We start from the raw sequence: 25,409 nt of genomic DNA on the forward strand, positions 1-25,409 counted from the left end.
CCGCAGATGAAGAGGGGGGGGGCTCAGCCAGGGGGTTAGCATGGTGTGGGTTAGGGTGATGGAGGGAGGAGAAGGAAAGAAGGGGCAGGGCAGGGGGGGCAGGGGTGAAGCTTGCACAAATGAGCCTTGCAAGAGTGTGTGTGTTTGTGTGTGTGTGTGTATGCGTGTGTGTGTGTGTGTTTTTGTGTGTGTTTTTGTGTGTGTATGCGTGTGTGTGTGTGTGTGTGTACACTAACCCTGGTGCAGACAGAACTTACCTTCAAAGGTTAAATAAAACTTCCCTCTGTCAAACCAGACAAGGGATGGCTGGTCATTCTCTGTGTGGGGTGGAGGGGTGGAGGGGTGGAGGGAGGGAGGGAGGAAGGGATGAGGAGAGAAGGACGAGAAGGAAGAGGGATGAGAGGGAGGGGTGTGGGTGAGGGGGGGAGGGGAAGGGGGAGAGAAGGACAGTAGCGTGAGTCTCACATGGCAGAGGTCTATCACAGGTGGTGAGGTGAAAGGTGGAGGTGGTCGGGGGGGGGAGAGGGTGAGGGACGGAGGGGCCCGGACCCCACCCGCAACATGTGACAACACGGGTGAGACGGTGTTCAGAGTGTGCGAGGAGAAGCGGTGCTCAGGTGGAGGTTGGCGGTGCAAGGTGCAGGAGAGAGGAGGCTGCTGAGCTGCTGCCGGGGGGGGGGGCGGCGGGGCGTGTGGTGTCTGCCAGTTCCAGGAGCAGCAGCCTGTGTTCTCTCCAGAGTGCTACACAAGAAAAATGGTAATCCTACGCCAGGTGATGCTTGGAGTTGGCACTAGTTTCTTCATCTTCTCTCATTTTCCCTCCAGGTTCTCTAAGGCTCAGATCATGAAACCAATGCTGTGTTTGCAGTCAGGCTGCAGGGGGCAGCCATGAGCAGGGGGGGGGGATCTGTGGTGCAACAGTCCGGCTTTACATAAACTACATCACCATCTTTGGAGAAGTAGTTTCATACCTTACAGCCTAAGACTTATTTAATGAATAAGATAAATCATTAAGGCTCCAGTCACAAATGATTAATGTGATATGAGCAAATATTAAACGTTTTTTATTCTGTACTCGATTAGACTTTTTCTAGACTTGATTTCCACTCAAAGCTCTTCACAGTTCAGGTAATAATCCATTCACACACATTCATAAAGTGCATTAATGAGCAGCACTCACTCACTGGCTCAGGGGTCAACAGGTCAAAGGACACTTCAGGATGTGGACTGAGGGAGACGGGGATCAAACTGCCGACCTTGTTGGTGAGTGGAAGGCCCGCTCTACCTCCGGAGACACAGCTGGCCCGATTACACCTCCATCTTCCTAACTTCTACTTAACAATTCATTTTCTTCTGAATTATAAGATATTAATATTAGGGCTGGGCAAGTTAACTAGTTAATTACGAGTTAACTCATCACTTATTTAACTCAACTAATTATTTTATCTCGCATTAACTCAGGTTTGATTATTTATTGTTTTATTGTGAAAGTCAGGCTTTTATTTTGTGAAAGTCTGTTGCTGACTGCTGCGGAACCGGAAAAAAGAAAATAATTGGCGGATAAACAACCATGGATAAGGGTACGGAGCTTTTACATGGCCATTTTCATTTTAAAGTTCTTCCAGACGGCGGAGTCGACAGAACCAAAGTAATTTGTAGCCACTGCCAAGGTGAATTTTCTTATCACCGGAGTACTTCCAGTCTAAAATATCACCTAAATGCAAAACACACAGTTGATATCAGCAAATCATTCAACGAAACAGCGAGTGGAGCGAGGCTTCGGCAGACTACGTTAGACGCAGGGAGGAGTATACATTTTTCATAACGAAGAGGATAACATTAATGCCCTGGCAGTGGCATTGACCTTTAATTTTGTATTTGCTTTGATAACATTGTTAAGTTGAGATTTACACTGAAAGTGTTTGCACAACAAATGTTATGGCACTTTCGTTCATATGGCAGAACATTGAAAATAAAATTGCGCTATACACTACTTTTTAATTTATTATTGGATTTTGCGTATACAAATGCGATTAATCGTGATTAATCAGGGAAATCATGCGATTAATCGCGATTAAAACTTTTAATCGTTGCCCAGCCCTAATTAATATCCTCCCAGGTCTTTAAAAGTATTTAAATTAAACAAAAATAGCTGAAATGCTAAAAACCTGCTACGAGCGACATGGAGAAGTTTCTTTGCTACACAAGCCAACAAAGGTCGATTACTGATTGTGAGGCACTTGGTCTATCAAATAAGACTTGTTGGGTTTTCAGCTTCTGAACTGAAATACAGCGACAGACTAGAACATGTGTTTTTGCAACACAACACTTCGCACAATGTCAAATATGCGTTCCATCGTTAAACACTTAGAGTAGAGTGGGCTTTCCCTAGTCCTCCCTCTTGTTGTGTAGAGGGGTCCCACTAGTGAAGGTGAGCTGCTGGGTGAGTGTTGGGTGATGGAACGATGAGAACGACGCCGGGCGAGAGAACAAAAGGGCAGGTGCTTAGATTGGGGGGGGTTCAGGGGTTGTGTTCTTCTATGGCTGGAGAGTGCGTGAGTGACAGGTGTGAAAGGTGGGACGCCAGGGGTCGAGTGTGGGAGTCGACAGATGCTTCACGGCCGGTGGAGATTGGTCGAGCTCGAGGCTGTGCCGGGCTGTAACAGCGCTACACAGGAGGACGGCATGAATACCAAACAGCTGCTGGCCGCCTCATTTGGCCTAATTCTCATGCCAGACTTCAAACAACTCAGTAAGCAGCAGATCTGACGGTATCCATGAGAGTGTGTGTGTGTGTGTGTGTGTGTGTGTGTGTGTGTGTGTGTGTGTGTGTGTGTGTGTGTGTGAAAGCGAGAAAGACATGGACCTCAAGCGCCAGCAGATAAGGAGCATCTTCAGACATGGTCGTTGAACTCACGGCACACAAACACTCAGCTGCAGCGTTGTGGTGCCGACTCAGAGCCGAGGGATCTGGGAGTGCACCGCCCTGCGCGACATGTGTCCGCCAGAGAAGAGACGGGAGGTTGCCACGGTGACGCGGCAAAGAAAAGCCACCGATGCACAGTCATAAAACAGAGAGAAACATCTCACACGTGGGCAAATGGTGAAATGGGAGGACACTTCTTTGAGGGGGATAGATGCAACAGATGCAGCTTTTTGCATCCACACAAATTCATGTGTGAAGAAAAACAGGTGGAATAAGAATGAGGAGAGAGAGAGAGAGAGAGAGAGAGAGAGAGAGAGAGAGAGAGAGAGAGAGAGAGAGAGAGAGAGAGAGAGAGAGAGAGAGAGAGAGAGAGAGAGAGAGAGAGAGAGAGAGATTAAAAGCTTTAGAAATGTGTAGGAAGTTTTGACTCGATCGGAGCAAAAACAATGACGGAAAATGGTGATTTCACTGCCACTTTAAAGAAGAAGAAGAATGAATGTGAGTTATGTCCCTTGTATCTTTGTGTAGAACCTGAAGTGGACTCGTCAAGTAATTGGGTTTGAGGAAAATTACACAAAGATCTTTTTACTCTCACTCTCCCTCCACCTACGCTTTTTGAGAAGGCTGTAGTCAAAACACTCGATGGCCTTTACCCTCCAGTGTCAAGTGCACTCTGGGTAAAGAGCATCACACTGATTGAACGCAGACACAGGGACACTCCCCCCCCCGCCCCATACCCGTCTCCCACTTCACTCCTCTTCCTGAAGGGGATCGTTACTATACCTGCAACCGAATCAAAGTGTCTCTCAAAGGTCGGCAGTTTGTCTACATAAGCATCGTCTTCTGACCGAGCCAACGGACGAATAGAGAGACAAACACATGGCAGAAACAAAACAGAAAATAAATTTTACAAATGAAAGAAATTATTTGCAAAGTAAAAAGAAAATAAATCCCAAAAGTATAGACAAAAAAATAAATGTTTTCAAACATGAACGTGGAGAAAATATCAAAATTAAAACACAAAGGGGAAAAGGGGCAGTTTTAGAATTAAAAGTGACAACTTTTAAATGAATGTAAAGTTCATCAGCTTTCTGTTATAAGACACGATTAATAAATACTTGGGAATAAAAATGTCTACACAGTATATGTGTGAGACAAACGGCCGTAATTCCTAAGATGTCGTTATCAAATCCTTATTAAAAAGGAGAAATATTTTACAGTGCAACAATAAAATTACAAAGAAACCACAACTAAAACCGATTATTAAGAAATTAAATTAAGAAAATAAATAGAAATGTAAAATGTAAATATAAATGCAGATCTTTTAAAGTTAGACTGAAGAGTTATACTCCCACTCGTACTGCATGTGTGTGTGTGTGTGTGTGTGTGTGTGTGTGTGTTACAAATAATACAAAATGACAGTTTTTTGTCATTGTCAGCTTGAATGAAAGCTGTCAGTTGACAGTTAAAAGCGACTCTGGCATTATATTACTAATATGGACCGTCATTGCTGGAATGAAAATTAAAAAATGAATAAATAAATAAATTGAAACAAACAGAATGATTCATTTCTGAAAAACTCAGAGCTAGAGGAAGGTCGGGCTGATGCATAAAATCAATAATATTCATATCAGCAGCGGCGGTGGTGGCACAGCTTTAGTGACGGCTGCCGGGGAATCTCACCTGTCACAGACACGGACAGCTCTTTGCCCACGGTGGGGGTGGTGGCGGCGCTCAGCGAGTTGGTGGAGGAGATGGAGGAGGTGCTCTCCGCCCGCGCCAACGGGGCGATGGGAGGCGGGCTGGCCGAGTGGACCGGCGGGCTGAACGGACGATTCTGAGACACAATTGAAAAGGGGCTAGAGTTGAGTTGTGTGGACACGGACTATCATTAAAGTTTATTTGACTATAAGAACACTATACAGATTGTTTGGAATTGTTGAAAATAATTGCAGCAACAATAAAACAAAACTGAAACTGGCACTGTAGAGAGCGCCTATCTTTGCAAGGCCTAACAGTCCCATTAAATCCAATTAAGCTGCAACATATTTCACGCACTCATAGATATCAGTCGCCTAAACAGGATTTTTTTCATCACGATCCATGAATTGTCTGAGAAAAACTGAAAAAGAAATTTCACCTCTTCTGCACCTAAGAAGTAGTCCTGACCCAAAGTTATGAGTAAATCTGTCAGGTTGTTCAAACCAAAACCAAACAGACAGCGAGTAAAAAAACAACCTCTTTGGCGGAAGTAGTAACTTGAAATCAACTTCAACTAGGGGTGAAATTATAATATATTTATAAAAAAAAACTGGTAATCTTACCGCATCTCCTACAGTGGGTTTCCCAGGAGGAAGTTTGGGCCTCGAGGGGGGGCGAGGTGGAGGTGGCGGTGGGGTGGGGTCAACCGCCGAAGGAGTCGCAGGTCGCACTGGAGAGGAGGAGCCTGCAGGGGGCGGAGCAGAAACACACAGGCTCATTAGAGTCTCTGGAGTCGGCTCAGTTGAGCTTCAGTCTCTTTCCCTGGGACACTGTACAATGCAGACTGGAGGCGCTGGGGATCAAACCACCTTCTGGGTTAGTGGACGACCCACTCTACCTCCTGAGCCACCGTCACCCACACAGTCCCTGTCCTCTAAACACGGTTGTTATCATAGACATATATAATTTATAGACATCTAGTCTTTATAATAAAGACTAGATGTCTCGTCTGCGTTGCCGGCCAAAGGAGCCGGACGTCACCACATGGCGGCCATCTTGCTAGGGGGCAGCTCGCTCACCCATAACATTGTGTTGGTGGTGGTAAATAACCATAACTTGCTCAATTTTCAACCGATTTTGAAACGGTCTGGTTTGTTATAAACGTCAGAGATGTAGATATGACACTGCATACTTGTTATTTTCTAAAAAAAAATAATAATTTATGCAGTGTCATAACTACATCTCTGACGTTTATAACAAACCAGACCCTTTCAAAATCGGTTGAAAAGCAAGATGGCCGCCATGTGGTGACGTCCGGCTCCGTTGAACGAGACATCTAGTCTTTATATATGTCTATGGTTGTTATCATCTAGAAGTGACACAGCTATTTCCACCACTTCAAGCTGTGTATAGAAGCTGTCTGCTCACCGCTGTTCGTGCCTCCGGCTCCGGCTGTGGGACCGGGCGACGACACCACCGCCCTGTACGTGGGTGGAGGCGGGGGGGGAGGGGTGGTCCGGCTCCCCTTGCTGGCATCTTTGGGCGAGCTGACCGTTTCACCGGCGTCTTCTTTGGGTGGGGTGGTGACCGTGTTCCTGGGCGGCTCCGTGTGAGCCAGGGCGAGGGGGGGCGGGACTGAGCGCGTCGCAGGTTCCTCAGAGGGGGGGGTCCCTGCTGGGGGGGTGCTTGCCTTAGCCGGTGGGACACTCGGAGGTGAGGCGAGCGGAGGGGGAGACAAAGCAGGGGGGGAAGCGAGCTCCTTTGGTGGTGTGTGGGGGGGCGAGGTGGCTGCTGCTAGAGGATTCGGGTCTTCGGGCGTGGAAGGACCCGAAGGGACAGGAGGAGCGGCGGGTTCCTGTGAGGGAGGAGGGGATGTCGGGAGAGGGGGGGCAGGGTCGTGTTTGGGAGGAGGCGAGGTCGGGAGAGGAGGTGCAGGGTCGTCTGGAGGAGGTGGTGATGCAGGTAAGGGAGGTGCTGGTTCCTCTGGAGGAGGCGGGGAGGCACGGAGCGGGGGGGTGGGGTCCTTTGGTTGAGGCGTCTGTTTCGAAGATTCTTCACTGAAGCAGACCCACGTGTCGCCTGTGTCCTCGCCAGCAGGGGGCGCCTGCTCAGGTCCAAACAGGTTGTCCAAGTCTGCAGTCAGGGGCTTCTTATCGCCAGCTTCTGTGGAGGCTTCTGAAACACAGATAACAGCCGACCAATCAGAGGCAAACACAGGGAGAGGAAACATCACAGAGCGAGTGGACTGAAGGCCGGTGCATGCTTCTGCAACGGCGTCTGCGGCTTTTCACGCAGTTGTGACGCAGGACTCGTTGTCATTCATGGTTTTACAAGCGTTGATCGTGTTGCATAGCAATTCCCCGCCAGAACACTAGGCGGAGTAATGTTTTTTGTCGAAGACGTGTACGGCACGAAGAAGAGCTGTTTATTTACTTCGCCGCGGCGGCTCCTCAGAGCCTATTTCTGGCAGAAAAACCCGCCAGTCAGTGACGGGTTATACTAGTGGTCATAGTTTCGGATCTTTTCTGCCAAACGCTCTTCTATTTGGGCCATATTCGTTCTTCTAAATCTTCCGTGGTTTCCGCCGGTTCCGGGCATGAAACCGGAAATGCGACTCCGGAAATGATGTAGTTAGCAGACCAATCACAGCCTTGCCGGCTACGTGAGGCTGGCGGAGCTTTGCCGTCTAGTTATAAAAATTGGGCGACGCACGTAAGCACGTAAGAAGGGATACGTCAGTATGTAAGGGGCCCGGAAGGGCTCTTGCACTTGCGGGCCCCTGAAAACGCAGAAGCATGCGCCGGCCTTAACAGAGAATGTTCGAGACGGGAAGTTGAGGAGAAAGAAGCTGCTGGGATCAAACGTGAAAGCTGGAGGGATATAGCTTCAGACGTGAAGATTTCTTACCAGCGTCCTCTGCAGAGGGGGGGTCGGCCGTCACAGGAGAGGTCGGGACATTCTTGGGTGGAAGTGGAGGAGGTGCTGCAACGATAGAAGTGCAACAATTAATAGTCCAGTCATTTATAAACACGTCACTCCAGGATTAGCGGTGAATTCACACAGGCAAGGTCTGTTTAACGTTGAACACATCATTGCAACTCATGTCAGGCTGCTAACATCTGTGGCTGAGCTTCTGACGAGACAGAAACCAACAGAGACAACCTGAGGGGAAAAGGGATCCTCCCACAAACCCTCCACCATGCACCACATGCAGTCAGGCACCACCATGCCAAATGCAACGAGGAGGCGGACCATGAAGTTGTGAAATGGATGATGTTAGCTCCCGATCGCGTCAGTGTGACGGTCTGAATGATGAAGGGGTGAAGGTCATGAGGTGAACTGATGGGTCTGTGCAGTCATTCCAGGGAAAAGAGGAAGTGCGGCACAATGAAACGATTCACAAAACTTACTTCCTGTTGGGAAGGACCTTGTCAGAGGGGATTCTGGCTCTGACAGGGGGGCACCCCACGCATCGGACTCAGACAGTACCACTAAGTTCAGGAGGGGGGACAGAACCAAGTCAGGGGCATTAGCAAACAGGTCATGATTTCTTACTGTTTAGGGTTCGAAAGAAGAAAAGGTTTAAAAGTGAGAAGAGCAAAGATCAATATGACAATAAAAATAAAGATCAGCCTCAGAGAGACAGAGGTTTGATGTGTTGTCGAGTGAGGAAATCTCATTAATTTTCTCTTGCTGACTGAATGTCAATGCTAAGATATTAAAGGTCTGCAGTATTCCACTCAAAACGCAAACAGCTCAAAATGAGGCTTCAACCCTTTTCAATCACTGAGATTAAAAGAGTTGAGCCTATCGGTTGATAAAGTTGACCCCATAAACAGGAGGAAAAATGAAATAGAAAAGAAAAATGAAATACTTGACTGGTAGATACAACTGTACGTCATCAGCATAGCAGTGAAATAAGCTTGTATGTCAAAGTAAAATGTGGCCAAATGGCAGCATATACATTAATAAAATAAAATTGTTCCAGGGCAATGAGGTAAAAATAACTAGTTATCCTGCTCTTTGTAGAACTGGAACTGTATAACTAATGCCCTATCTCCATTTGTTCAAAAAAGCAAAAAAAACATTCTGTGAACCACCACGAGAAAGAAAGTAAAACATCGGCAGTTGTCAGACACAGAGCTGTTCTATCAGTCTGAATGAATTTATAGAGGGAGTTTGTGTTGATGCTCCTTATGCCGTTGTGTAAGAGTTAAGAGCTCTTCTCCAGCCGGCATTACTAGATCCTACTGGATTGGCTGAGAGTGGGTGACAGCAGAACCTGCATATTAGCGAGCGGCAGAGTGCACATGAACGTGACCTCGGAGTGTCAATTTCAACTTTGACCTTAGCAGAGGCAGATGGAGCGAGTCCACAACTGCACAGTGAGCCTGAGGGAAGAGCAGTGACGTCAGAGCAGTAGGTGAGAGGGAGGGGGAGAGAGGGAGAGAGGGAGAGAATATCTGCCATGACAGCAAAGTGGGGTTTAGCTGGAATCCTTAGAGAGACGTTAAATGTGTGTTTTACATTTTTATTGTGTCGCTGATACGTTTAGACAAAAACAAGGCTGGTAAGAGCCATCAATTACTGGTTCTTTTTAGGAAAATATAAAATAAAGCAAGAATATAAGAGCAGAGAATCCCCTGCTCTGTTGTGCATGTGTTAAAACATCATTGCCCAGAGAGTCCAGACCAGATTCTACAGACATCCTCGAGAGTTCATGTGTGAAAACAGCTTAAGTGACAAAGAAGGCTGGAGGAGAAATACCTTCAGTTTTCTGTTCTCCGAAAGTTGTATCCAAAGGAGGCCCGAATAAATCTGTGGTGTCTTCAGAGACTGGTGTTTGTGGACCGCTGCCACAAGAGAGAGAAGAACAGGAGAAGAAGCTGTTACAGAAGCTCACTTTATGCAGCAGTTACATATATTAATACACCTCGAGGCCTCTCATCAGGGTGCTATGGTCACAACTATAACTTATTTCCTACATTTGATCATATCGTCAAAACTTGATGATGGTCAAAACTAAAATCAACTTTATTTTGTCATTTGAATATAAGTTTGTATTTGGGGATGTTACAGATATCTTTGGATGATACGGAGCAAACAGAGAAGCTGGAAATCAACTATCGCTGTCGTTTATTCATTCCTTTTCTTGCCGTTGATTCCCAGTATGTATGTTGAATATCCCTGCTAAAACTGAAACCTGTTTTATTCCATGTGGGGCCCATCTTGACCAGGACTCCATGGCAGAAGATAACTTTTATCTGAATGGAACATTCCTGGTTAAACGAAGCATTAAATTAAATGTGGACAGAAAATATGCGCCTGACTTTGTTACATCTGTACCATGGCTCCAGCTTTTTTTTACACTGGACAGACGACAGATACATAATGACCCTGAAATCTGGCTTTCGAGCAAATAGGCGCCATATAAAATTAGATAATGTCCACTCATATCTATGGGATTAGCCATGACAAACAACTATAAAACTATATAGTCAGGTTTTTGAGCATTCGTGCTTAAAGGATCTGTGATAAAGTTGCCACAGCACAAAGCACTTTGCAGTGTTGTTGGGCAGATAAGCCAGAGACAGCCTCTCAGTGACTTTGTTGGGTTATAGGCCACTTTTAAAAGTAAAATGTAACACACTCAAAACAATAATTAAGCCTTAAATGACGACCGTATATATTTCAAATAATACAAACTTTTTGTTTAATTTTATTACACAAGTTCAGTGTAATGAGTCACATTTAATGATGTGTTTTCTTTCATGTTGAGTTAGTGTCATTAACTCAAACCGCTTGAGAGTGATTTGATTAAATTGCTATCATAATAAACATGCAATTTATTTAATCAAATCAAGTTATTTGACTTTTTCACACTAACACAATAATTCATTAAATTTGACCTTTATCCTTGAGCTTATGTAATAAAGTAACATGGAAATTTAATTGCTACTTGGTGATGTGAACAGTGTCCACTAATCTGGGTGAAGGATTTTAAGATTGATGGAGCTATAAATGTTTGAGTTAATAAAGAAGTAACTTTGAATCACCTGCACTTTGATTTGCTGCAGAGCAAACTAGAAATAACCCGGTTTGCAGAAGGATCAACAGGACAGACGTGATCAGTAGTGACACACAGCACATGTAAACACATACAGCACCGCGGGGGGGAAGTGGCTCTGCACTGAACCATGTGATGAAACAGTGTGTATACGCACCTGGGGGGTTGTGGTGCTTGAGCTGGTGCTGGAGCTGGTGCTGGAGCTGGTGTGGGGGCCACAGTGGGAAGAGTGGGGAGAGTGGGAAGAGTGGGAAGAGTTGGGACGACCCGTCTCGGCCTGGCAATCTCCTCGCCTGGAAACAGCCAAACGAAAACAGTTTACCACCATCGCTAAATCCAAATTCAGCATCATTATAATAGAGAGGGTCTGAGGTGCGACCGGGCGGATACTCACTGGACGGGTTTCTTTTCAAACCCTGCAACATGAACAAAAGACAGTTTAAACACCAAGGTGCTGAAGTTGTGTTCAAATGGTGAGTCTATGTACAACACTTATCATTTTTCTTTTAATTCTGATGAAGGTGTGTGGTTTAAACACAACAGTGATGCAGGATCTATACTGATGAAGGTCAGAGGGATCCACTGCTTTGCATTGACCAACACACACATCAAAATGTTGCAGGGAACAATGCAGTTTCTTTAAAAGATGAATATACTATTCTTTGCTTTACACTAACATGTTGGGTCCTGAGTTTATATACTTTATATAAATCATGGGTTTGGTTGTTTAAGCTGCAGTATTATCAGACAACCCTTCTATAGCCCCTTCTCCACGGGTGAAAACCCCCCACTAACATCTGGATTTCTTCCGCAATGGGAATGGACAAAATCTGCATTCACTCCCAGGTCACATGACTCAGACGCAGGTTTTCGAGTCTGACATGTGATGGAAATGTTACACACCAGGTGAATGCGCTAAATTGGCAAGACAGCGAGAGGTGAGAGAGCTCCTCAGCTGGAGGTGAGCTGGTGACGCTGAACATGACTCACCGGGGGGGGGGGGAAAGACAGGAAGGTAAACTCCTTTCCTCGAAATGGGAAAATAGTCAATCGCCTTTTTTATTTTTAGAAGATTCAGTCTCATTTACAAAACCTGCATATAAACGACTTTCACATCTACCTTCTTTGCTCCAGACTTTACATTTTAGTCTGAGCCAAAAAACTTTAGACTACAAGTAGGTAGTCTGGTCCGGATCAAACTGATGTTCCGTTCAATTGCAACGTGAAAACATTTATTTATATAGTTCGGACTTTTGGGCCAATTGAAGAAGGTTGAGAAGACATGAAACAATAGAAGAAGAACCGCAAGGACTCGTTCTGGACTTTCGAAAAAAACAAAACAATCTTCATCCTGAAATCCTCCCAAAAAACAAAATGGCTTTGCTGACCAATAATGTAAACAGCATCATCATCATCAATGGAAGACAGCTTCATTCTAACATTATATACAGGGTTCATACACATTTTGAGCAATGGATTTCCATGACTTTTCAATAACTTTAAACCAAATTTCCACCGAACATTTTGTTAAATCTCGTTTTTTACGCGAAAAAGTGACAAAATGTAGTATTCAAACTAACAATGAGAATTCCAAGGCATACAGTATACCTTAAATGACACAAACCCAAGTATGCCTGCTTATATTTTGAGCGTATTTCTTTAAAAGCATATGAATTATTTAAAACTCAGCGTAAATGAAGTACGAGATGAAAAAATGAATATAACAAATTTCCATGACTTTTCCAAAACTTTTGGGAGATTCTTTTTTTCCATGACTTTTTCCAGGCCTGGAAAAACACATTTTAAAATTCCATGACTTTTCCAGGTTTTCCATGACCGTACGAACCCTGTATATATCATTGGGGAAGCAGTTTGGATTCAAGGAACATAAATCTCTGATGATAACTCGCTCTAGAAATCACAGACAACAACAATGTTAGTATCACACCAGGCAGAGAGTGGAAAGGTGGTGAAGTGCTGCTGCCTGCAGCGAGCTCACTGTGCTGCGAGTGGCGGTTTGTGGCGTCAAAGCCAGGAAAGTGGTTAGAGAGCTTTGAAAACATGCTTTTGAAGTCTGAAGAAGCCACCTGCAGAACTAAAGGAGGTCTGATAAAAGGTGGAGCAGGAGAGAGAGAGAAATGAGTTTTGTAGCTGGAAGAGGCGACAATACGAACGACATCGCCTCTCCAGCTGTGACCCTGATCAACCGAGTGCATGGGTGAGTTCACCAGGAGAGGGACACGAGAGGCCAAGGAATAGAGAGGGCAGAGAGGGAGGGAAGGAGGGAGGGAGGGAGGGAGAGGTGAGGAGATGAGGAGACACGACTGTGGGGGGGTGACTGAAGTAAGACATCAAAGGGTCCAGCTGTCACAAGTGCAAATTCTCTCCCTCTTTAGAGATGGAGCGAGAAGCCATTCAAGAGGAGAAACAAGTGAACAAGCAACGGAGGGATCTGGAAAAACATACAGTGCCTTGTATACGGGCCATTCTACCGAATTGGTTCAAAGTATGGTCCCCCAACAAGAAAAGCTATTTACAAAACAATTAAGTATTCATGACATAGATTTTTACTAAGAATGTGTTAAGGTCTATTTAAACCCAATACATTAAATGAGATAGGGATAAGCTAAATATATACAAAATCATAATTTATAGGGTACTTTCTATTGCGAAGTAGCTGTCCCCAACCCTGACATCTAAATTTCAATTTCTGAAAATAACACCTTATCAATTTTTTAGATTTTTTTCAGTGATCTTATTTCAAAGATCTTTATGATTTAGTTCAAACAGAACTTGGAAGATTTAGATTTATTGTAGGTTTAATTTTTAAATTAAAAAACTATAGTCAAAAAATCATGTCCCCAGTTTTCATGTCACTACCGAAACACAAGAGTTTTAGTCCATTGGCTGAGCCCGGTTTTTAGCCACACCCCTGCATTTTTGAGCAGGCAGTGACACTGCATCCCTGTCCCTCCTGGCTCAATGGTAAGTAGCTAAAACCCATACTTTTGATGTAAATGTGTTCCAAAGTCTGAAAATCAGCATGTAACCTTAAGAATTGTCTCTACCGAAACACATATTATCTTCAATTAAGTAAACTTTTTGGGGTTTTATGCAAAGTATTGTGTTTTTATGTGTGTACACCTCTTCAAAGATGTGTATGCTAGCCATGTGCTAACTAGCATTCTTTAGCTATGCTCAAAATTAGCTAGTATTGTCACTACCGAAACAGTCACTACCGAAACAAATGGTAACGTTTCGGTAGTGACATGATCGTTTCGGTAGTGACATAATGGAATGGTAAGTAGTTCAATCCCATCAGTCACTACCGAAACACTGGATGTTTTGTAAAAAATTAAGTATATTGAGTTATCCACTAAAATGTTATGATACTGATTGGTTTAATGTATGTTCAATTTCATCAATCATCAACTCTGGAATCAATATGAGCAGTATTATGCATTTTAAAAAGAAATATTGCATTTAGATTTTGACGAATTGTATAAATTGAACTTTGAAATTTGGTAAAAAATTCATTTTTTTTTATTTAATTGTGAAAACCTTCAAGAAATATTTTTAAAAATACTCTTCAGAGAAAGGAAGGAAACACAATCTTAACAGGTTAATAATTATACTTTTTTTTCTAGTTTATTGCTATGTTTCGGTAGTGACAATTTTTGGGAGAGGAAAAACATTCCAACACAGTCTGAAAATACAACATAAAAATTGACGGTTCTTTTACTAGATATGTGTACTTTAGATATGGTACAATATATATACGGAAAAAGTTTTGGGAATAAAACATACAAAATTTCAAAATATTTCCAACCTGACTTTGCACCAATTCGGTAGAATGGCCCATACATGTCTTTGCACTTGTATACACGTATTTGTTTGTTATATCGAAGGAATATGTTAAAAAACTTGGTGTGTATTTGTACCAAGAGGCAGATCATATCATAGACCATAAGCACTTAACCAATATTCATGGAATTTTGTGAATGGCTGGGACATGACCTCGAGAGGAACCCATTCAAATATCGGTGCCGATCCAGGAATTTGTTTAATCAAAAAAAAAAAAATATACATACATCCATTTTTTTCGGACATTTTCACAATTTCCACCCTGAATAATTTATGGCTCTTGATGAACAAAGCTGACATGTTTAGGGGACTGACCCGTCTGTGAAATTTGCCGCAGATCCACATGAATAAATGTGGTTTCATAAGGGAACTTTTGGGCCTTGGCGGGGGGGCGAAGGTCTGTGTCCCAGTGCCATTTATGTCCATTTCTATGTTTTAATATCAACATCAGAACAAATTATCTTACAGTTGTGACCCATTGATTCAGCCACTGAACCCAGCTACGTATCCTCAGTCTCATTCCACCGACCCCCGAGGACAAGAGGACAAGAGGACAAGAGTCCAAGTACAAAGGGAACAGGATGTCACGTGAAATGTGAGGCCTGACCTCAGGGTCACAGGAGAGAAATGAATGAAAGACACTTACCGGGCTACGTCTCTGTGACCAGCAAAAAGGAAGAGAGAAGAGACACCTGGTCAGAAAGTGACAAATCAGTAAAGCAGACATCATAATGAGTGGCTGGTCACATTTGAGGATGTTTAAGGCTCGTCTGTTTCAGACAGTGTAACAGAGAGTCTTGTTAAAATGGGGATTTTTGAATATATATAAATTTAAATGTCTCAATAAGCATGTTGGTATTAGGAAACTGTTGAGGATCAGCGTTTGCCTACTTCCCCATCTTGTTTTCTGATGTCAGTATTTGTCTTTGATTTCATCTGGAAATCTGCTGTGACTCGACATCATCCAAAACATCCAACAGAGCTGCTCTGATCCGTCCCCCCGCTGTTTGTATTTTGATCTTTATTTGATCATTTTCTGTGTTAAAAGCTGCTATTTTTAGGGTTATTCGAGTTTCTCCTCATCTTCTCCTGTGAGCCTCCCATCTGTTGGTCTCTGTGATTTCTGCTGCAATCTCCCCCATCTGCCGGAGTCCGGTCCACCTCTCATTCCCCCCCCCCCCCAATCTCCCTCCTTCCCCCTCACTCGTGTTCCAGTTGTGCAGCGAGCCGCGAGTGATTACAGTGATGCAACGAAAAAAGGGGGGCGGGGCACAAGCTGGTGGAGAGGATTCATTTCATTGGATGCGTTGGCGCAGGATAGAGAGCGTGGATGTTAGTCTGGACCAATCAGTGTCTCCCTGCTGTAGGTAAACAGGAAATGCAACAGGAAGTGTTCCGAGTCACACGCTGTGACCTTCTAGCCTCTTGAGTTGATCTTTAACAAGACAAAACTGCTGTGTCAGATGTGCTGATGTTTTTTAAACAAGATGTCATAAAAAAATCAAGCCAAGACAAGCAGAACCTTTAGTTTTCTTTAATGAAAGTAAATCCTGCATCGTTGCTTTTGGAGCCAGAGGAATTGAAGATTTTGTGTAGGGGACCTGTGTGTGTCCACCAGACCGTGGGTTATACTTTCAGAAATTAAGAATTAAGTCCTACATTCAAATTTCTGCTAGACAATACGATATCTTTTTTAGTTTTAACTCTGACCTTTCCCTTGCTTCCTCTGTCACTTCCAGTTTTGTAAATTTGGTCTAAGAACTGCAAGCTTGAGACTCCAGAACCAATTAAAATCAGATTGAAGACGTCTCAGTCAGTGCTCATGAACTCCAAGCACCAGCTTTCATGTGCAGTCAAAAAGGCTCAGCAGTCACATACATACATTTGTGACACCACAATAAAACACACACACAAAAAAACAAATCATAAAATAGTGAACATTTGTCCAAATGATCCTGGACCAATAATAAAAATTTTCATATGACGTTAGCATATTTCCAGCAACAGAGAGCAGGTTTTAAAAGCCGACCATGTGGGATTAAAAGCGTTGGGAAACACAACAACGTGCAAAGCAAAGCAGAGGCTTACCGGACTCCTCTACAGAGGTTAGCATCGTGGTTAGAGGCAGCAGAGGATGAGAGATGGCAGATAAAAAGAAGACATGGGTGGAGCAGTCGGATGATGAGAGCGATAAGTATGTTAACACTGAAAAGCAAAACATCTGTGTACAATAGGGGTGGTCTACTCATGATATGGTGCGATAGATGACCTGCGATAACGATGATATTACGATGCAGAGATATGGGATATATCTATATATACTGAAGAAGAATTCAAATAAAAGACATAACCTGCAGGATTTGTGTATTTATCCACTGCAAGTGCCTCTTAAGTCTTTAACAAAAAGACTATAACTTAACAATATTCCCCTCGTGCCACCATTCAAATGTAAATAATAATAAACTGGCCAAAGTCTTACCTATATGTATAAATAAAACTTAATAACTCAATATGTATATCATACCCCAAAATATCGAGATCCCAGCTCATAAGTTGGGACAATGATATATTTCTATATCTATATTTTGTCCCTCCCAAAGTGTACAATGTCATTATATATATATATATACTGTATATATAGAGAGATGAATAAAGCCAGTGTAGCGCTGTTTGCTGCATTCAGTCAATTCTTCATCCGTCCACATTACAAATAACACAACACAGAATGGACTCAGGGTGTTGTGTGAGTTATCGTGTCCCTCTCACAGAGTTTGTGTGCCTATGAATAATTAATAACTCAGCATCCTAAGGATGTTTGTATTAAATTCAGCCTATGTCTCAAATTCAAATGACTCTGCGTTGTCAAAATGTCATTAAATGTTACAGGAAAAAGAAGAACTAGGAAGAAGTGGGAAGAGTAAAAATCAGACACAGCAATTCATCCCAAAACTACTATTTGGCATTTTTGCTAGGAAATAATGACCAATGAAATATTATAATAATATACAGTAGTTTTACATAAAAAATAAAAATGGAGGAACTGCAAGAGAGCTGATCAAAATATCTGATATGCCTAGAGTCCATTTGATCCTCTGACAGATTAATGATTATTCATGCCATTAGTGACACATCGTGACCCCAGAGAAGCTAAAGGTCAAATAACGGCTAATTCAGGCAGAATTGAGCTTTATTCTAAAATCAGGGGCAAACAACTCTGAGTAAAAAGACTAAATCATCATACATTTCTTATATTTATGAGCAAAAACTTAATTCAAAATGACAAAAACAACCAGTTTTCCCCTGATATTCCTCCGACACACATGTAAGCTACTATCATCAGCACGAGAAGAGCCTCACATCTGATCTATGAGGCGACTGCACAGAGTCTGGACTGAATTATTAAGGACTGAAGCTCAAATGACCGAAGGGGATCTCACCGTGCAGCAGAGCGACACACAGGTTCATTGTGCCCACTTTCCTACCTGAATTATTCAAGGTGGACACTTGGGCTAACTCTCATCACTGGAGAACATAGGCATTATGGGTAGTGGTCAGAATGGGCAGGGGAAACCAAAGCCTGTGTTAGGGCCATGCTGCTGATTACAGGTTGTCTGAAGGAGGACGAGTGCTGAGATGCATCACTTTAAAACAAAACCTTCACAGCTCACTATGAGGCAGCAGCAGTGACATGAGATGGTGTCTGTTGTGTTGGGATATGTGCCTTGTGTGAAACGATACCGGACTGGGACAACATTGAGTTCAATGTAGCCACCGAACGACAAACAACACAAACTAACGGACGCTGGAAGTCGGTCAGAGTTGGGGGTGCTCAGAGAAAGTTGCAGAACAAATGCAGAGCAGCGGCGCAATGTGTGTGATGTTAGCATTGATTTGAGCAGCGGTGACTGATTAAGGATCCAAAATTAAGTAGAATATATATCGGAGAGAAAGAAAGGAGCTCAGAACATGCAAGCACACACATCATGCATATCTCACAAAAATCATCAGTGACACCATCTGGACAGCACATGCACGGCCATGTACTTCTACTAATGAAAAGGCAAAGAAGGAGATAAGGAGGAGTGATCTGTACAAGCACATTAGGATCTTTGTGAATGAAACCCAGCAGCGGGGGGGCAGTGACGTCAGAGCTACTCACCAGAGGAGTCGGGGACAGAGCTATGTTTCCTATGGAGGCTTTCAGCTCGTCCACCGAGGGCGCCGTGGTGACTTGCACGGCCCGCAGCGGCTTGATCTTGATTTTGAATTTTTTCCTGTGGTCTTCCTCTCCTTCCGACTCGTCGGAGGAGAAGAAGTGTGGCTTCTTTACGGTCGGTGCGAGTACATTGTCAAGGAAAAGTCACAGTTCCCTTCATACAACAGGCCAGCATATATCGAACATTTCCCTTTACTGTGTGATGGGTTGAGGTTTGAGACTCTGGTGAAACTAACATCACTTTCTTGTTGAAGGCTATAAAATCTCAACCAATATCTCTGTTAAAACCTGCAGGGATGATCATTAACTTACCAATTATATTGTTCTAGCTTTTTCCTAATTAATATGATTAATATCATTTTGTAGCATTACTGCTCTAGAAACATACAAATTAACGTTTCTGCTCATGCATAAAGTGGACTGGCACCAATCGAGATCTTGCAACTACTGGCAAATTAACTAATGACCTACTAAACTAGAAACACTGTCCTGTGGTTCTATGCCTCAGCCGACCAGTTTCAGTCTACATTTTATAGACTCATATGAAGTCACTACGACCTTTGACCACTGAAATGTAATCAGTTCATCTGAGTCCAAGTGACAACTGATTTGAATTTGAAGAATTGACCGTAGGGTAGGTTTGAGATGTGATGATCAAGAGGCCAAAAACATGTTTTGTGAGGCCACCGTGACCTTGACCTTTAAGCACCCTAATCTAATCAGTTCATCCGTGAACATTTGTGCCAAACTTGAATATATTCTCTGGAGGCTTTCTCAAAATATCGTATTCACGGGTTCATAGAGTTCAGTGAGACCTCAGGTTAACCTTCAGTCCAAATTTATGTTAGTGCCAGATGATATGAAATACCTACATGTATTAAATACTTTTCTGACTTGTGAAGTTCATAAGAATAGGACGTCACCGTAACGTTGACGTTTGACCATGGACGAATGCTGGTGCAGAGACATATAAAAGTACAGGCTGTGTATATACGGCACATAATATAATATAATATATACATAGGACATGGACCTGCAAATGAGATTAAGTGTTCAACATGCCGAGAGGAGGAGAACTGCAAAGTGAGCATATCACTTCCATAGCAAACTGTTGAAAAGCAGAAAACCGAGCATCACCTCAGCTCAGCTCAACCTGCGACTTCACATTCACGGCCAGCGTCAGTGACTCATTCTTCTGTGACACTGTTATATGCCGCGCGTGACTCTATTTAGATCCTTCTTAATTGCTCTTTGTGAAGCAGTTGACGCACTTTATCATCATTGTACGTCAAGTGCTGGGTTTGATTTTAAAGATTTGGCAGGCGCACCAGAATTTGAGAGGGGGGGGGGGGGGGGGTAAATTCCCAAGTAAGGAAAACAAACTGATCTCTTATCAGTGTGCAAATATTTGACACATCTTGTACAAACAATTACACAAGCTCTTTTAACTAAGCCAAAGTGATTCAGCAAAGGAAAACTAAAGCAAATTAATTCAGTCAAATCAAGTGAAGCTGAGGATATTTCCCTCTTCTGACTCCTCCTCGGGTCGCAAGCTGTAGCCTTCATCGTCCACCTCCGGAGAGTTCTGAAACAAACAGGGAGTCAATGCAAACCTCATTAGATGTCATGTTACCCGTGTTAACACACTCATGGGATATTAAATCTGGATGAATAGAGGAAGAGCAGTAGAGAAGTGCAGGTTCACTGAGCTACAGTTGAAATCATAACACTAACAGACAATGTAAACAGTAAACTGGAGCAAATGACAGGAGATAAACCCCCGAAATTTGATTTACCATAAAGAATCACGGATTTAATTCAATCATTGATTTCACAATAACATGGATCAATACAATAAACTAATTACAAGCACATTAATTCAAAGCTACAGCATCGCAGCAGAAGATTCTCCGCTCAGACAAGTTCAAACCAGCAATAAATCTGGTGAGGGGTGGTGCTCACATCGGCTCCTCCGGACTTTATACTAGGGGGGCAGCATAAAGTCCAGAGGATCACACACAGCCCCTCCAGAGAAAGTCCAGAGGACGAGTGCATGTCTAAAAGTAGCTTCAGATAAAAACTCCGCTCCACTCACATATCGGTCCCAGTCGATGTCTCCGAGATAGCCGTTCTCGGACCCGTTGGTTTTCTTCTGAGACTGAGAGGAGAAGGAGAATAAACCCATCAGACACTGGAGTCCCAGTATATTTTGCACTACTGTGATACAACAGGGTGTGTTTCTACGTTCACTACTGTACATGGGAGCTATGGTCAAACTATAAACTCTCTGGAATCTACTTCACACAAGACTGTCCCACATTTTCCAACTTTTTCTCTCAAAGCTAGAAATGTTCTGATACCGATATCGAAAGTGTCTCCTGTCATGTCTCTTCTATACAGGGCTAGAAGCATACAGCTGTTAAAATACATTATATAAGCTGTTATTTTTTTTAAATGCATCTGTACCATATCAGTACTCTGAATCAGACGAATGAATTTGAATTGATGTACTCTGCAAAAATAAATGAAACTCTACATCTTCCTCTGATGATGATGATGTTAAATCTTCTAATTATTATTCTGCAGGCTGCAGAAAGTGCCACATAATAGTAATAAAAGCAAGTCAGGTCTCTACTATGTGTCACTGTGTAATATCCTGTCGTCCTTTTTGTTGTTTCAGCCCTCGCTCCCTCCTCAGAGAGCCCGCTAATGAAACAAAAGCTGAAACAGCAGCACTGGCGGCTGACTAATGAGTTGAAAAATGTCCCGCGTCATCTATAACAGATCTAAGCTCTACACACAACACTACCCTGCTACTACTAGACTGTAGGACTCAAGCCGAGCTCAGTACCGATTCAACCTCTTCGGGTTCCTGTCAAGTGAAAAGAGAAAACAAATAATGCACCTCATGATCAGCAGTCTCAATTTCCTCCAGTAGTACACACACACACACACTCACACTCACAAACTCAAACTCACACTCACACATGAACAGTGAAGTAACAGCTGGATGAAATGGTTGAAATGTATAAATATTTGCTTTTACTTACACCCCCTTCTCTGTCTGGGGATCCCCTGTGAGACAGAAGAAGAAACCGTGAAAAGGAGAACATAGATTTATCACACGAGATCCTTCTATTGGAATCAAGTGTCTGAAATGCAATAAGTGTACAGGCTGGTTGGAGTCTGGTTTTCTTGACAGTACATTTTCCGTATCAGTAAAACGAGATTGCGGATCGTGATTGGTCGAAAGTTTGATCTGATTTTAGGGAAAGATCGCCCACCACTTTACACAACACACGACCGACCACTGTGGTTCATACCTGCCCTAAACTCTGATTGTGAAGTTATTGTGAAGCTGCGGTTGAACTTCGGACGCAGACTGGACTCAATTCCTCTCCTGTAATTGTTCTCATTCATTTTTAATCCTTTCGTTCTGCAGTAAGGTAAAAAGCACGTCCAGCTCCTGTCCTGCATATTAATTTGTTTTTGTTGTGAAATAACTAGCTCCATACGTGCTGCTCCACTGCACAGCAATACTGGAAATACTTTGAGCAGCGAGACGATTAATAAGCTCCGTGTGTGGATCCAACATCAGAGAGGAGGAAGAGGACTTACGTGGAGTCATTGTCCTTCTCTTTCTTCCGTATCCCGAAGGCCTTCCTGGTACGTTTTTTCAATCCTGAGGAGAAGGAAGAGAAAAAAGGGTGAATACTCGGACGGAGGGACACCAAAGCCACAACTAAAAGATGAGACTGCTGGGGAGTTGTGGTCATCTGTTCGGCATCTATCAGCCAGCAGATTAAAGGGGATGTTTTTATGTATTTTTGAGCGACTGGATGTGTGAAGTGTGACAGTGTGAAGGTAAACACCTTCTGTCAAAACTAAAAATGTGTTCACGGCCGTCGCAGGCGGACGAATCGGCCTCAAGGCCCGTTGTTGAAAATGGAAAATTCATTAGGACTGTAAAAAAAAAAATCAATGCACCGAGAATCTAACAGGAACTGCTGAGACGGCCGTGCAGCACAGAGGTAGCTGCTGTCAATCACACGGCTAATTATACACAGAACAACCTCATCCGACTGCCAGTTTGAATCCTCAGCCTCACTTGGAGAAACTCAAAGAGGCCGACTCCCTCCACCTCTACCTGCCGGTGTGTCCCTGAACAGGGTATCCGATATCCTGCTGCTCTAATGAAGCAGATCAACGGCAAACAATACAAATGGTTTAGTGCCGTTCAGTGTGAGAGTTTAGCTTCAAGGAAACTGTCAGCATGCATTTGTCGGAAAAAGGTCTTAGATACAGAATCTGGACCTTGAAACAGACCCTTGAGACCTGTCGAGGACAGAAGGAAAGATTCCTGATTTTCCCAGTGACTGTTTCCCAGTCAAGATACATGAATTATTTCCACAAACTCCACAGAGGCTCCTGTTTCTGCCCATTTAATTTGATCTGAACCATCATTGTTTCGGGTTCTTTCTTGGGTCATTTCCCTCACCTCCACAAATCACTTGAGTCCTTTTTGCAGTTTTTCTGCACAAACACACAAAGGCAGACAAAAACAGAAGCTACTCTTTGAGGTTTTAAAGAATCTGTACCTTTTACAGACTCTCCAGTGAAGAAGGATTACAGTGAGCACATCCAGAGTTCAGCTCGAGGACAAAATGAAGGGAGACTGTCGACTCTCGACACAGTAATTATCGCAAGCTTTAAAACTTTTAGGTCGGGAAAATGATTTGAAGTTTTCTTTTTAAACATTATCTATTTTGTTTTTTCAGAAAAAAGCCTGAATATAATTAACCTTTTTTTAGATTTTGTTTTGTCAAATCCAAAAATTGTTACATTTATTATCGCAGAAGACGAATGAATCAAGTTCATTTTCACAGTGAGACATATTATGTAATTGTCCCTTGAGGAAATTGTTTAGCATTTGAGGAGCTTGAAAAAAAATTCCAATTTTTCTGAGAAAATGTTATTTACTCTTTTTCACAACTGACTGATTGACTTATCAACAAATTAGATACTCTCTATTTCACTCATATCTATCATCTTTACTATCTTAAGGTTTTATTCCAGCTTTAACAGACAGTTGATTTCTTTCCTAAAGAAGTTCCCGTCTCGTTCTTACCCAAGATGAAAGCCCAGTTGTCTCCCTCCATTTCTTCCCTGATAAACCCTCGATTCTCATTCTTCCTCCAGCTCGTCTGGTTGTGAACTCATCCCATCATCTCACGACTCAACCTACCTCCTGTCCTCCAGATACACACTGAGGCTCATAGCGGTAACCTGATGCTGCCTCTCACCGAACGACACACATGAAAACACACTCACACATAAAACACACACACACACACAAACGAGGTATCATGATCCTGTTGATCTGTCTTTGTTACTCAAATTCAACACCACGGCACGGACTCCTCTCGTGAATTAAAGACAAATGTCACCACACGCATATATATATATATATATATGTCAATGTGAGTTTATGCAGCAAATGCAATACTCAAATTCCTGTTCTAGTCAAAGTTTTTACTTTATATTCCTTCGTTTAGATTTCTTCACCCTCTGCATCGCCGCGGCTGCAACCAAAATTAGAAAATTGATCCGAAAAAGACCTGCTGGCCATGAAGCGTCTCACCCAGAAATACCCTCTCATCGATCCTGCCAACGTGTTTGGCCTTGCTTCTGTATATGAACAGTTGCTGTCACGGGCTCTGATAAATTCCCCACCGTAGGCACAAGCTCAAATTCAACGGCTCGTCCTATTTACACACAATAGGTGATTTTAAGAGCGTATGCAGGGACACGCACGCAAGCTCAAGACACAGAGCTGGATGAATATTCATGGAAATTAAGGTGGTGACGGACGCAGAAAACACACATTTCAGTAAAAGCTACAAAGTGAAAAAGAAGAATACAGTTGAGATTACACGTGTGACACTGAAAAAAGAAAACTGGCAGAAAACATTTGCTTTCTCTTACAAGAAGATAGACTTTAAATAAAGATGGAGGACATGACTGCTCCCATAACTGAAGCAAAAGTGTCTTGATCGCCACCTGGTGGTTGGCTGCAGTAAAGGTCATAAATCCCACCTCCTCCATGTAAGTGGATGGAATACTGACAAAACTCAAAAGTCAAATTACACATTAAATCATGTTCCCTACGTGGACACTGCTTCACTTTCTACATTTGTTTGTTTTCAAAAACAGACATTTCACATTCGCTTGTCTCTCGAAACACGGTTTGGCTTGTTTGTCAAGTTGAACACTGAATAACTGAATAACAAACAAGATCATAACAAAAGTGTGAATGCATATAAAAACAGACAATTACTCTCCATAAGTGAGTTACAATTTATTATAGATCCTGATTTTGTATTGAAGGTTTCAGCCATTCAAAGCCTGACTTAAGATTTGCCCTCTCATTAAGCTCGACAGTTTCCTTCCTTCTGATCATAGCGAGACATTCATCCAGAGTCTGGGTACAAGAACAGTGTGCAAAACATATTGAAGGAATAGAGTTTTAATTGTTGCTCCAGCAGCAGTTATCAACCAACAGTAAGTGATTCCTCCTCCGTCTCTTCCTTTAATGACTCCGTGGAGTCTGGTATCGTCTCATCCGGATCAATCCT

General features: G+C 43.0%; 1 protein-coding gene across 3 annotated transcripts in view; it reads right to left on the bottom strand.

Annotated features, from left to right (window-relative positions):
* The window catches only part of sgip1a (SH3GL interacting endocytic adaptor 1a), a 62,085-nt gene that overhangs the window by 8,682 nt on the left and 27,994 nt on the right, over positions 1-25,409 (bottom strand). For 2 of the 3 annotated variants that reach the window (XM_061078417.1, XM_061078416.1), the window contains 15 exons: positions 22,393-22,456; positions 21,825-21,849; positions 20,870-20,932; positions 20,296-20,359; positions 18,718-18,893; positions 15,205-15,216; positions 11,089-11,110; positions 10,852-10,987; positions 9,395-9,480; positions 8,038-8,118; positions 7,535-7,609; positions 6,056-6,802; positions 5,251-5,372; positions 4,610-4,763; positions 258-317 (listed from right to left, as the gene is read on the bottom strand). In XM_061078417.1, coding sequence (XP_060934400.1) covers positions 258-317; positions 4,610-4,763; positions 5,251-5,372; positions 6,056-6,802; positions 7,535-7,609; positions 8,038-8,118; positions 9,395-9,480; positions 10,852-10,987; positions 11,089-11,110; positions 15,205-15,216; positions 18,718-18,893; positions 20,296-20,359; positions 20,870-20,932; positions 21,825-21,849; positions 22,393-22,456 — 1,887 coding nt within the window. The remainder of the gene's footprint in view (positions 1-257; positions 318-4,609; positions 4,764-5,250; positions 5,373-6,055; positions 6,803-7,534; positions 7,610-8,037; positions 8,119-9,394; positions 9,481-10,851; positions 10,988-11,088; positions 11,111-15,204; positions 15,217-18,717; positions 18,894-20,295; positions 20,360-20,869; positions 20,933-21,824; positions 21,850-22,392; positions 22,457-25,409) is intronic. The other variant, XM_061078418.1, reaches the window with a different exon arrangement.

This window comes from Limanda limanda, chromosome 9 (assembly GCF_963576545.1).
Source record: "Limanda limanda chromosome 9, fLimLim1.1, whole genome shotgun sequence".
Taxonomy (NCBI): domain Eukaryota; kingdom Metazoa; phylum Chordata; class Actinopteri; order Pleuronectiformes; family Pleuronectidae; genus Limanda; species Limanda limanda.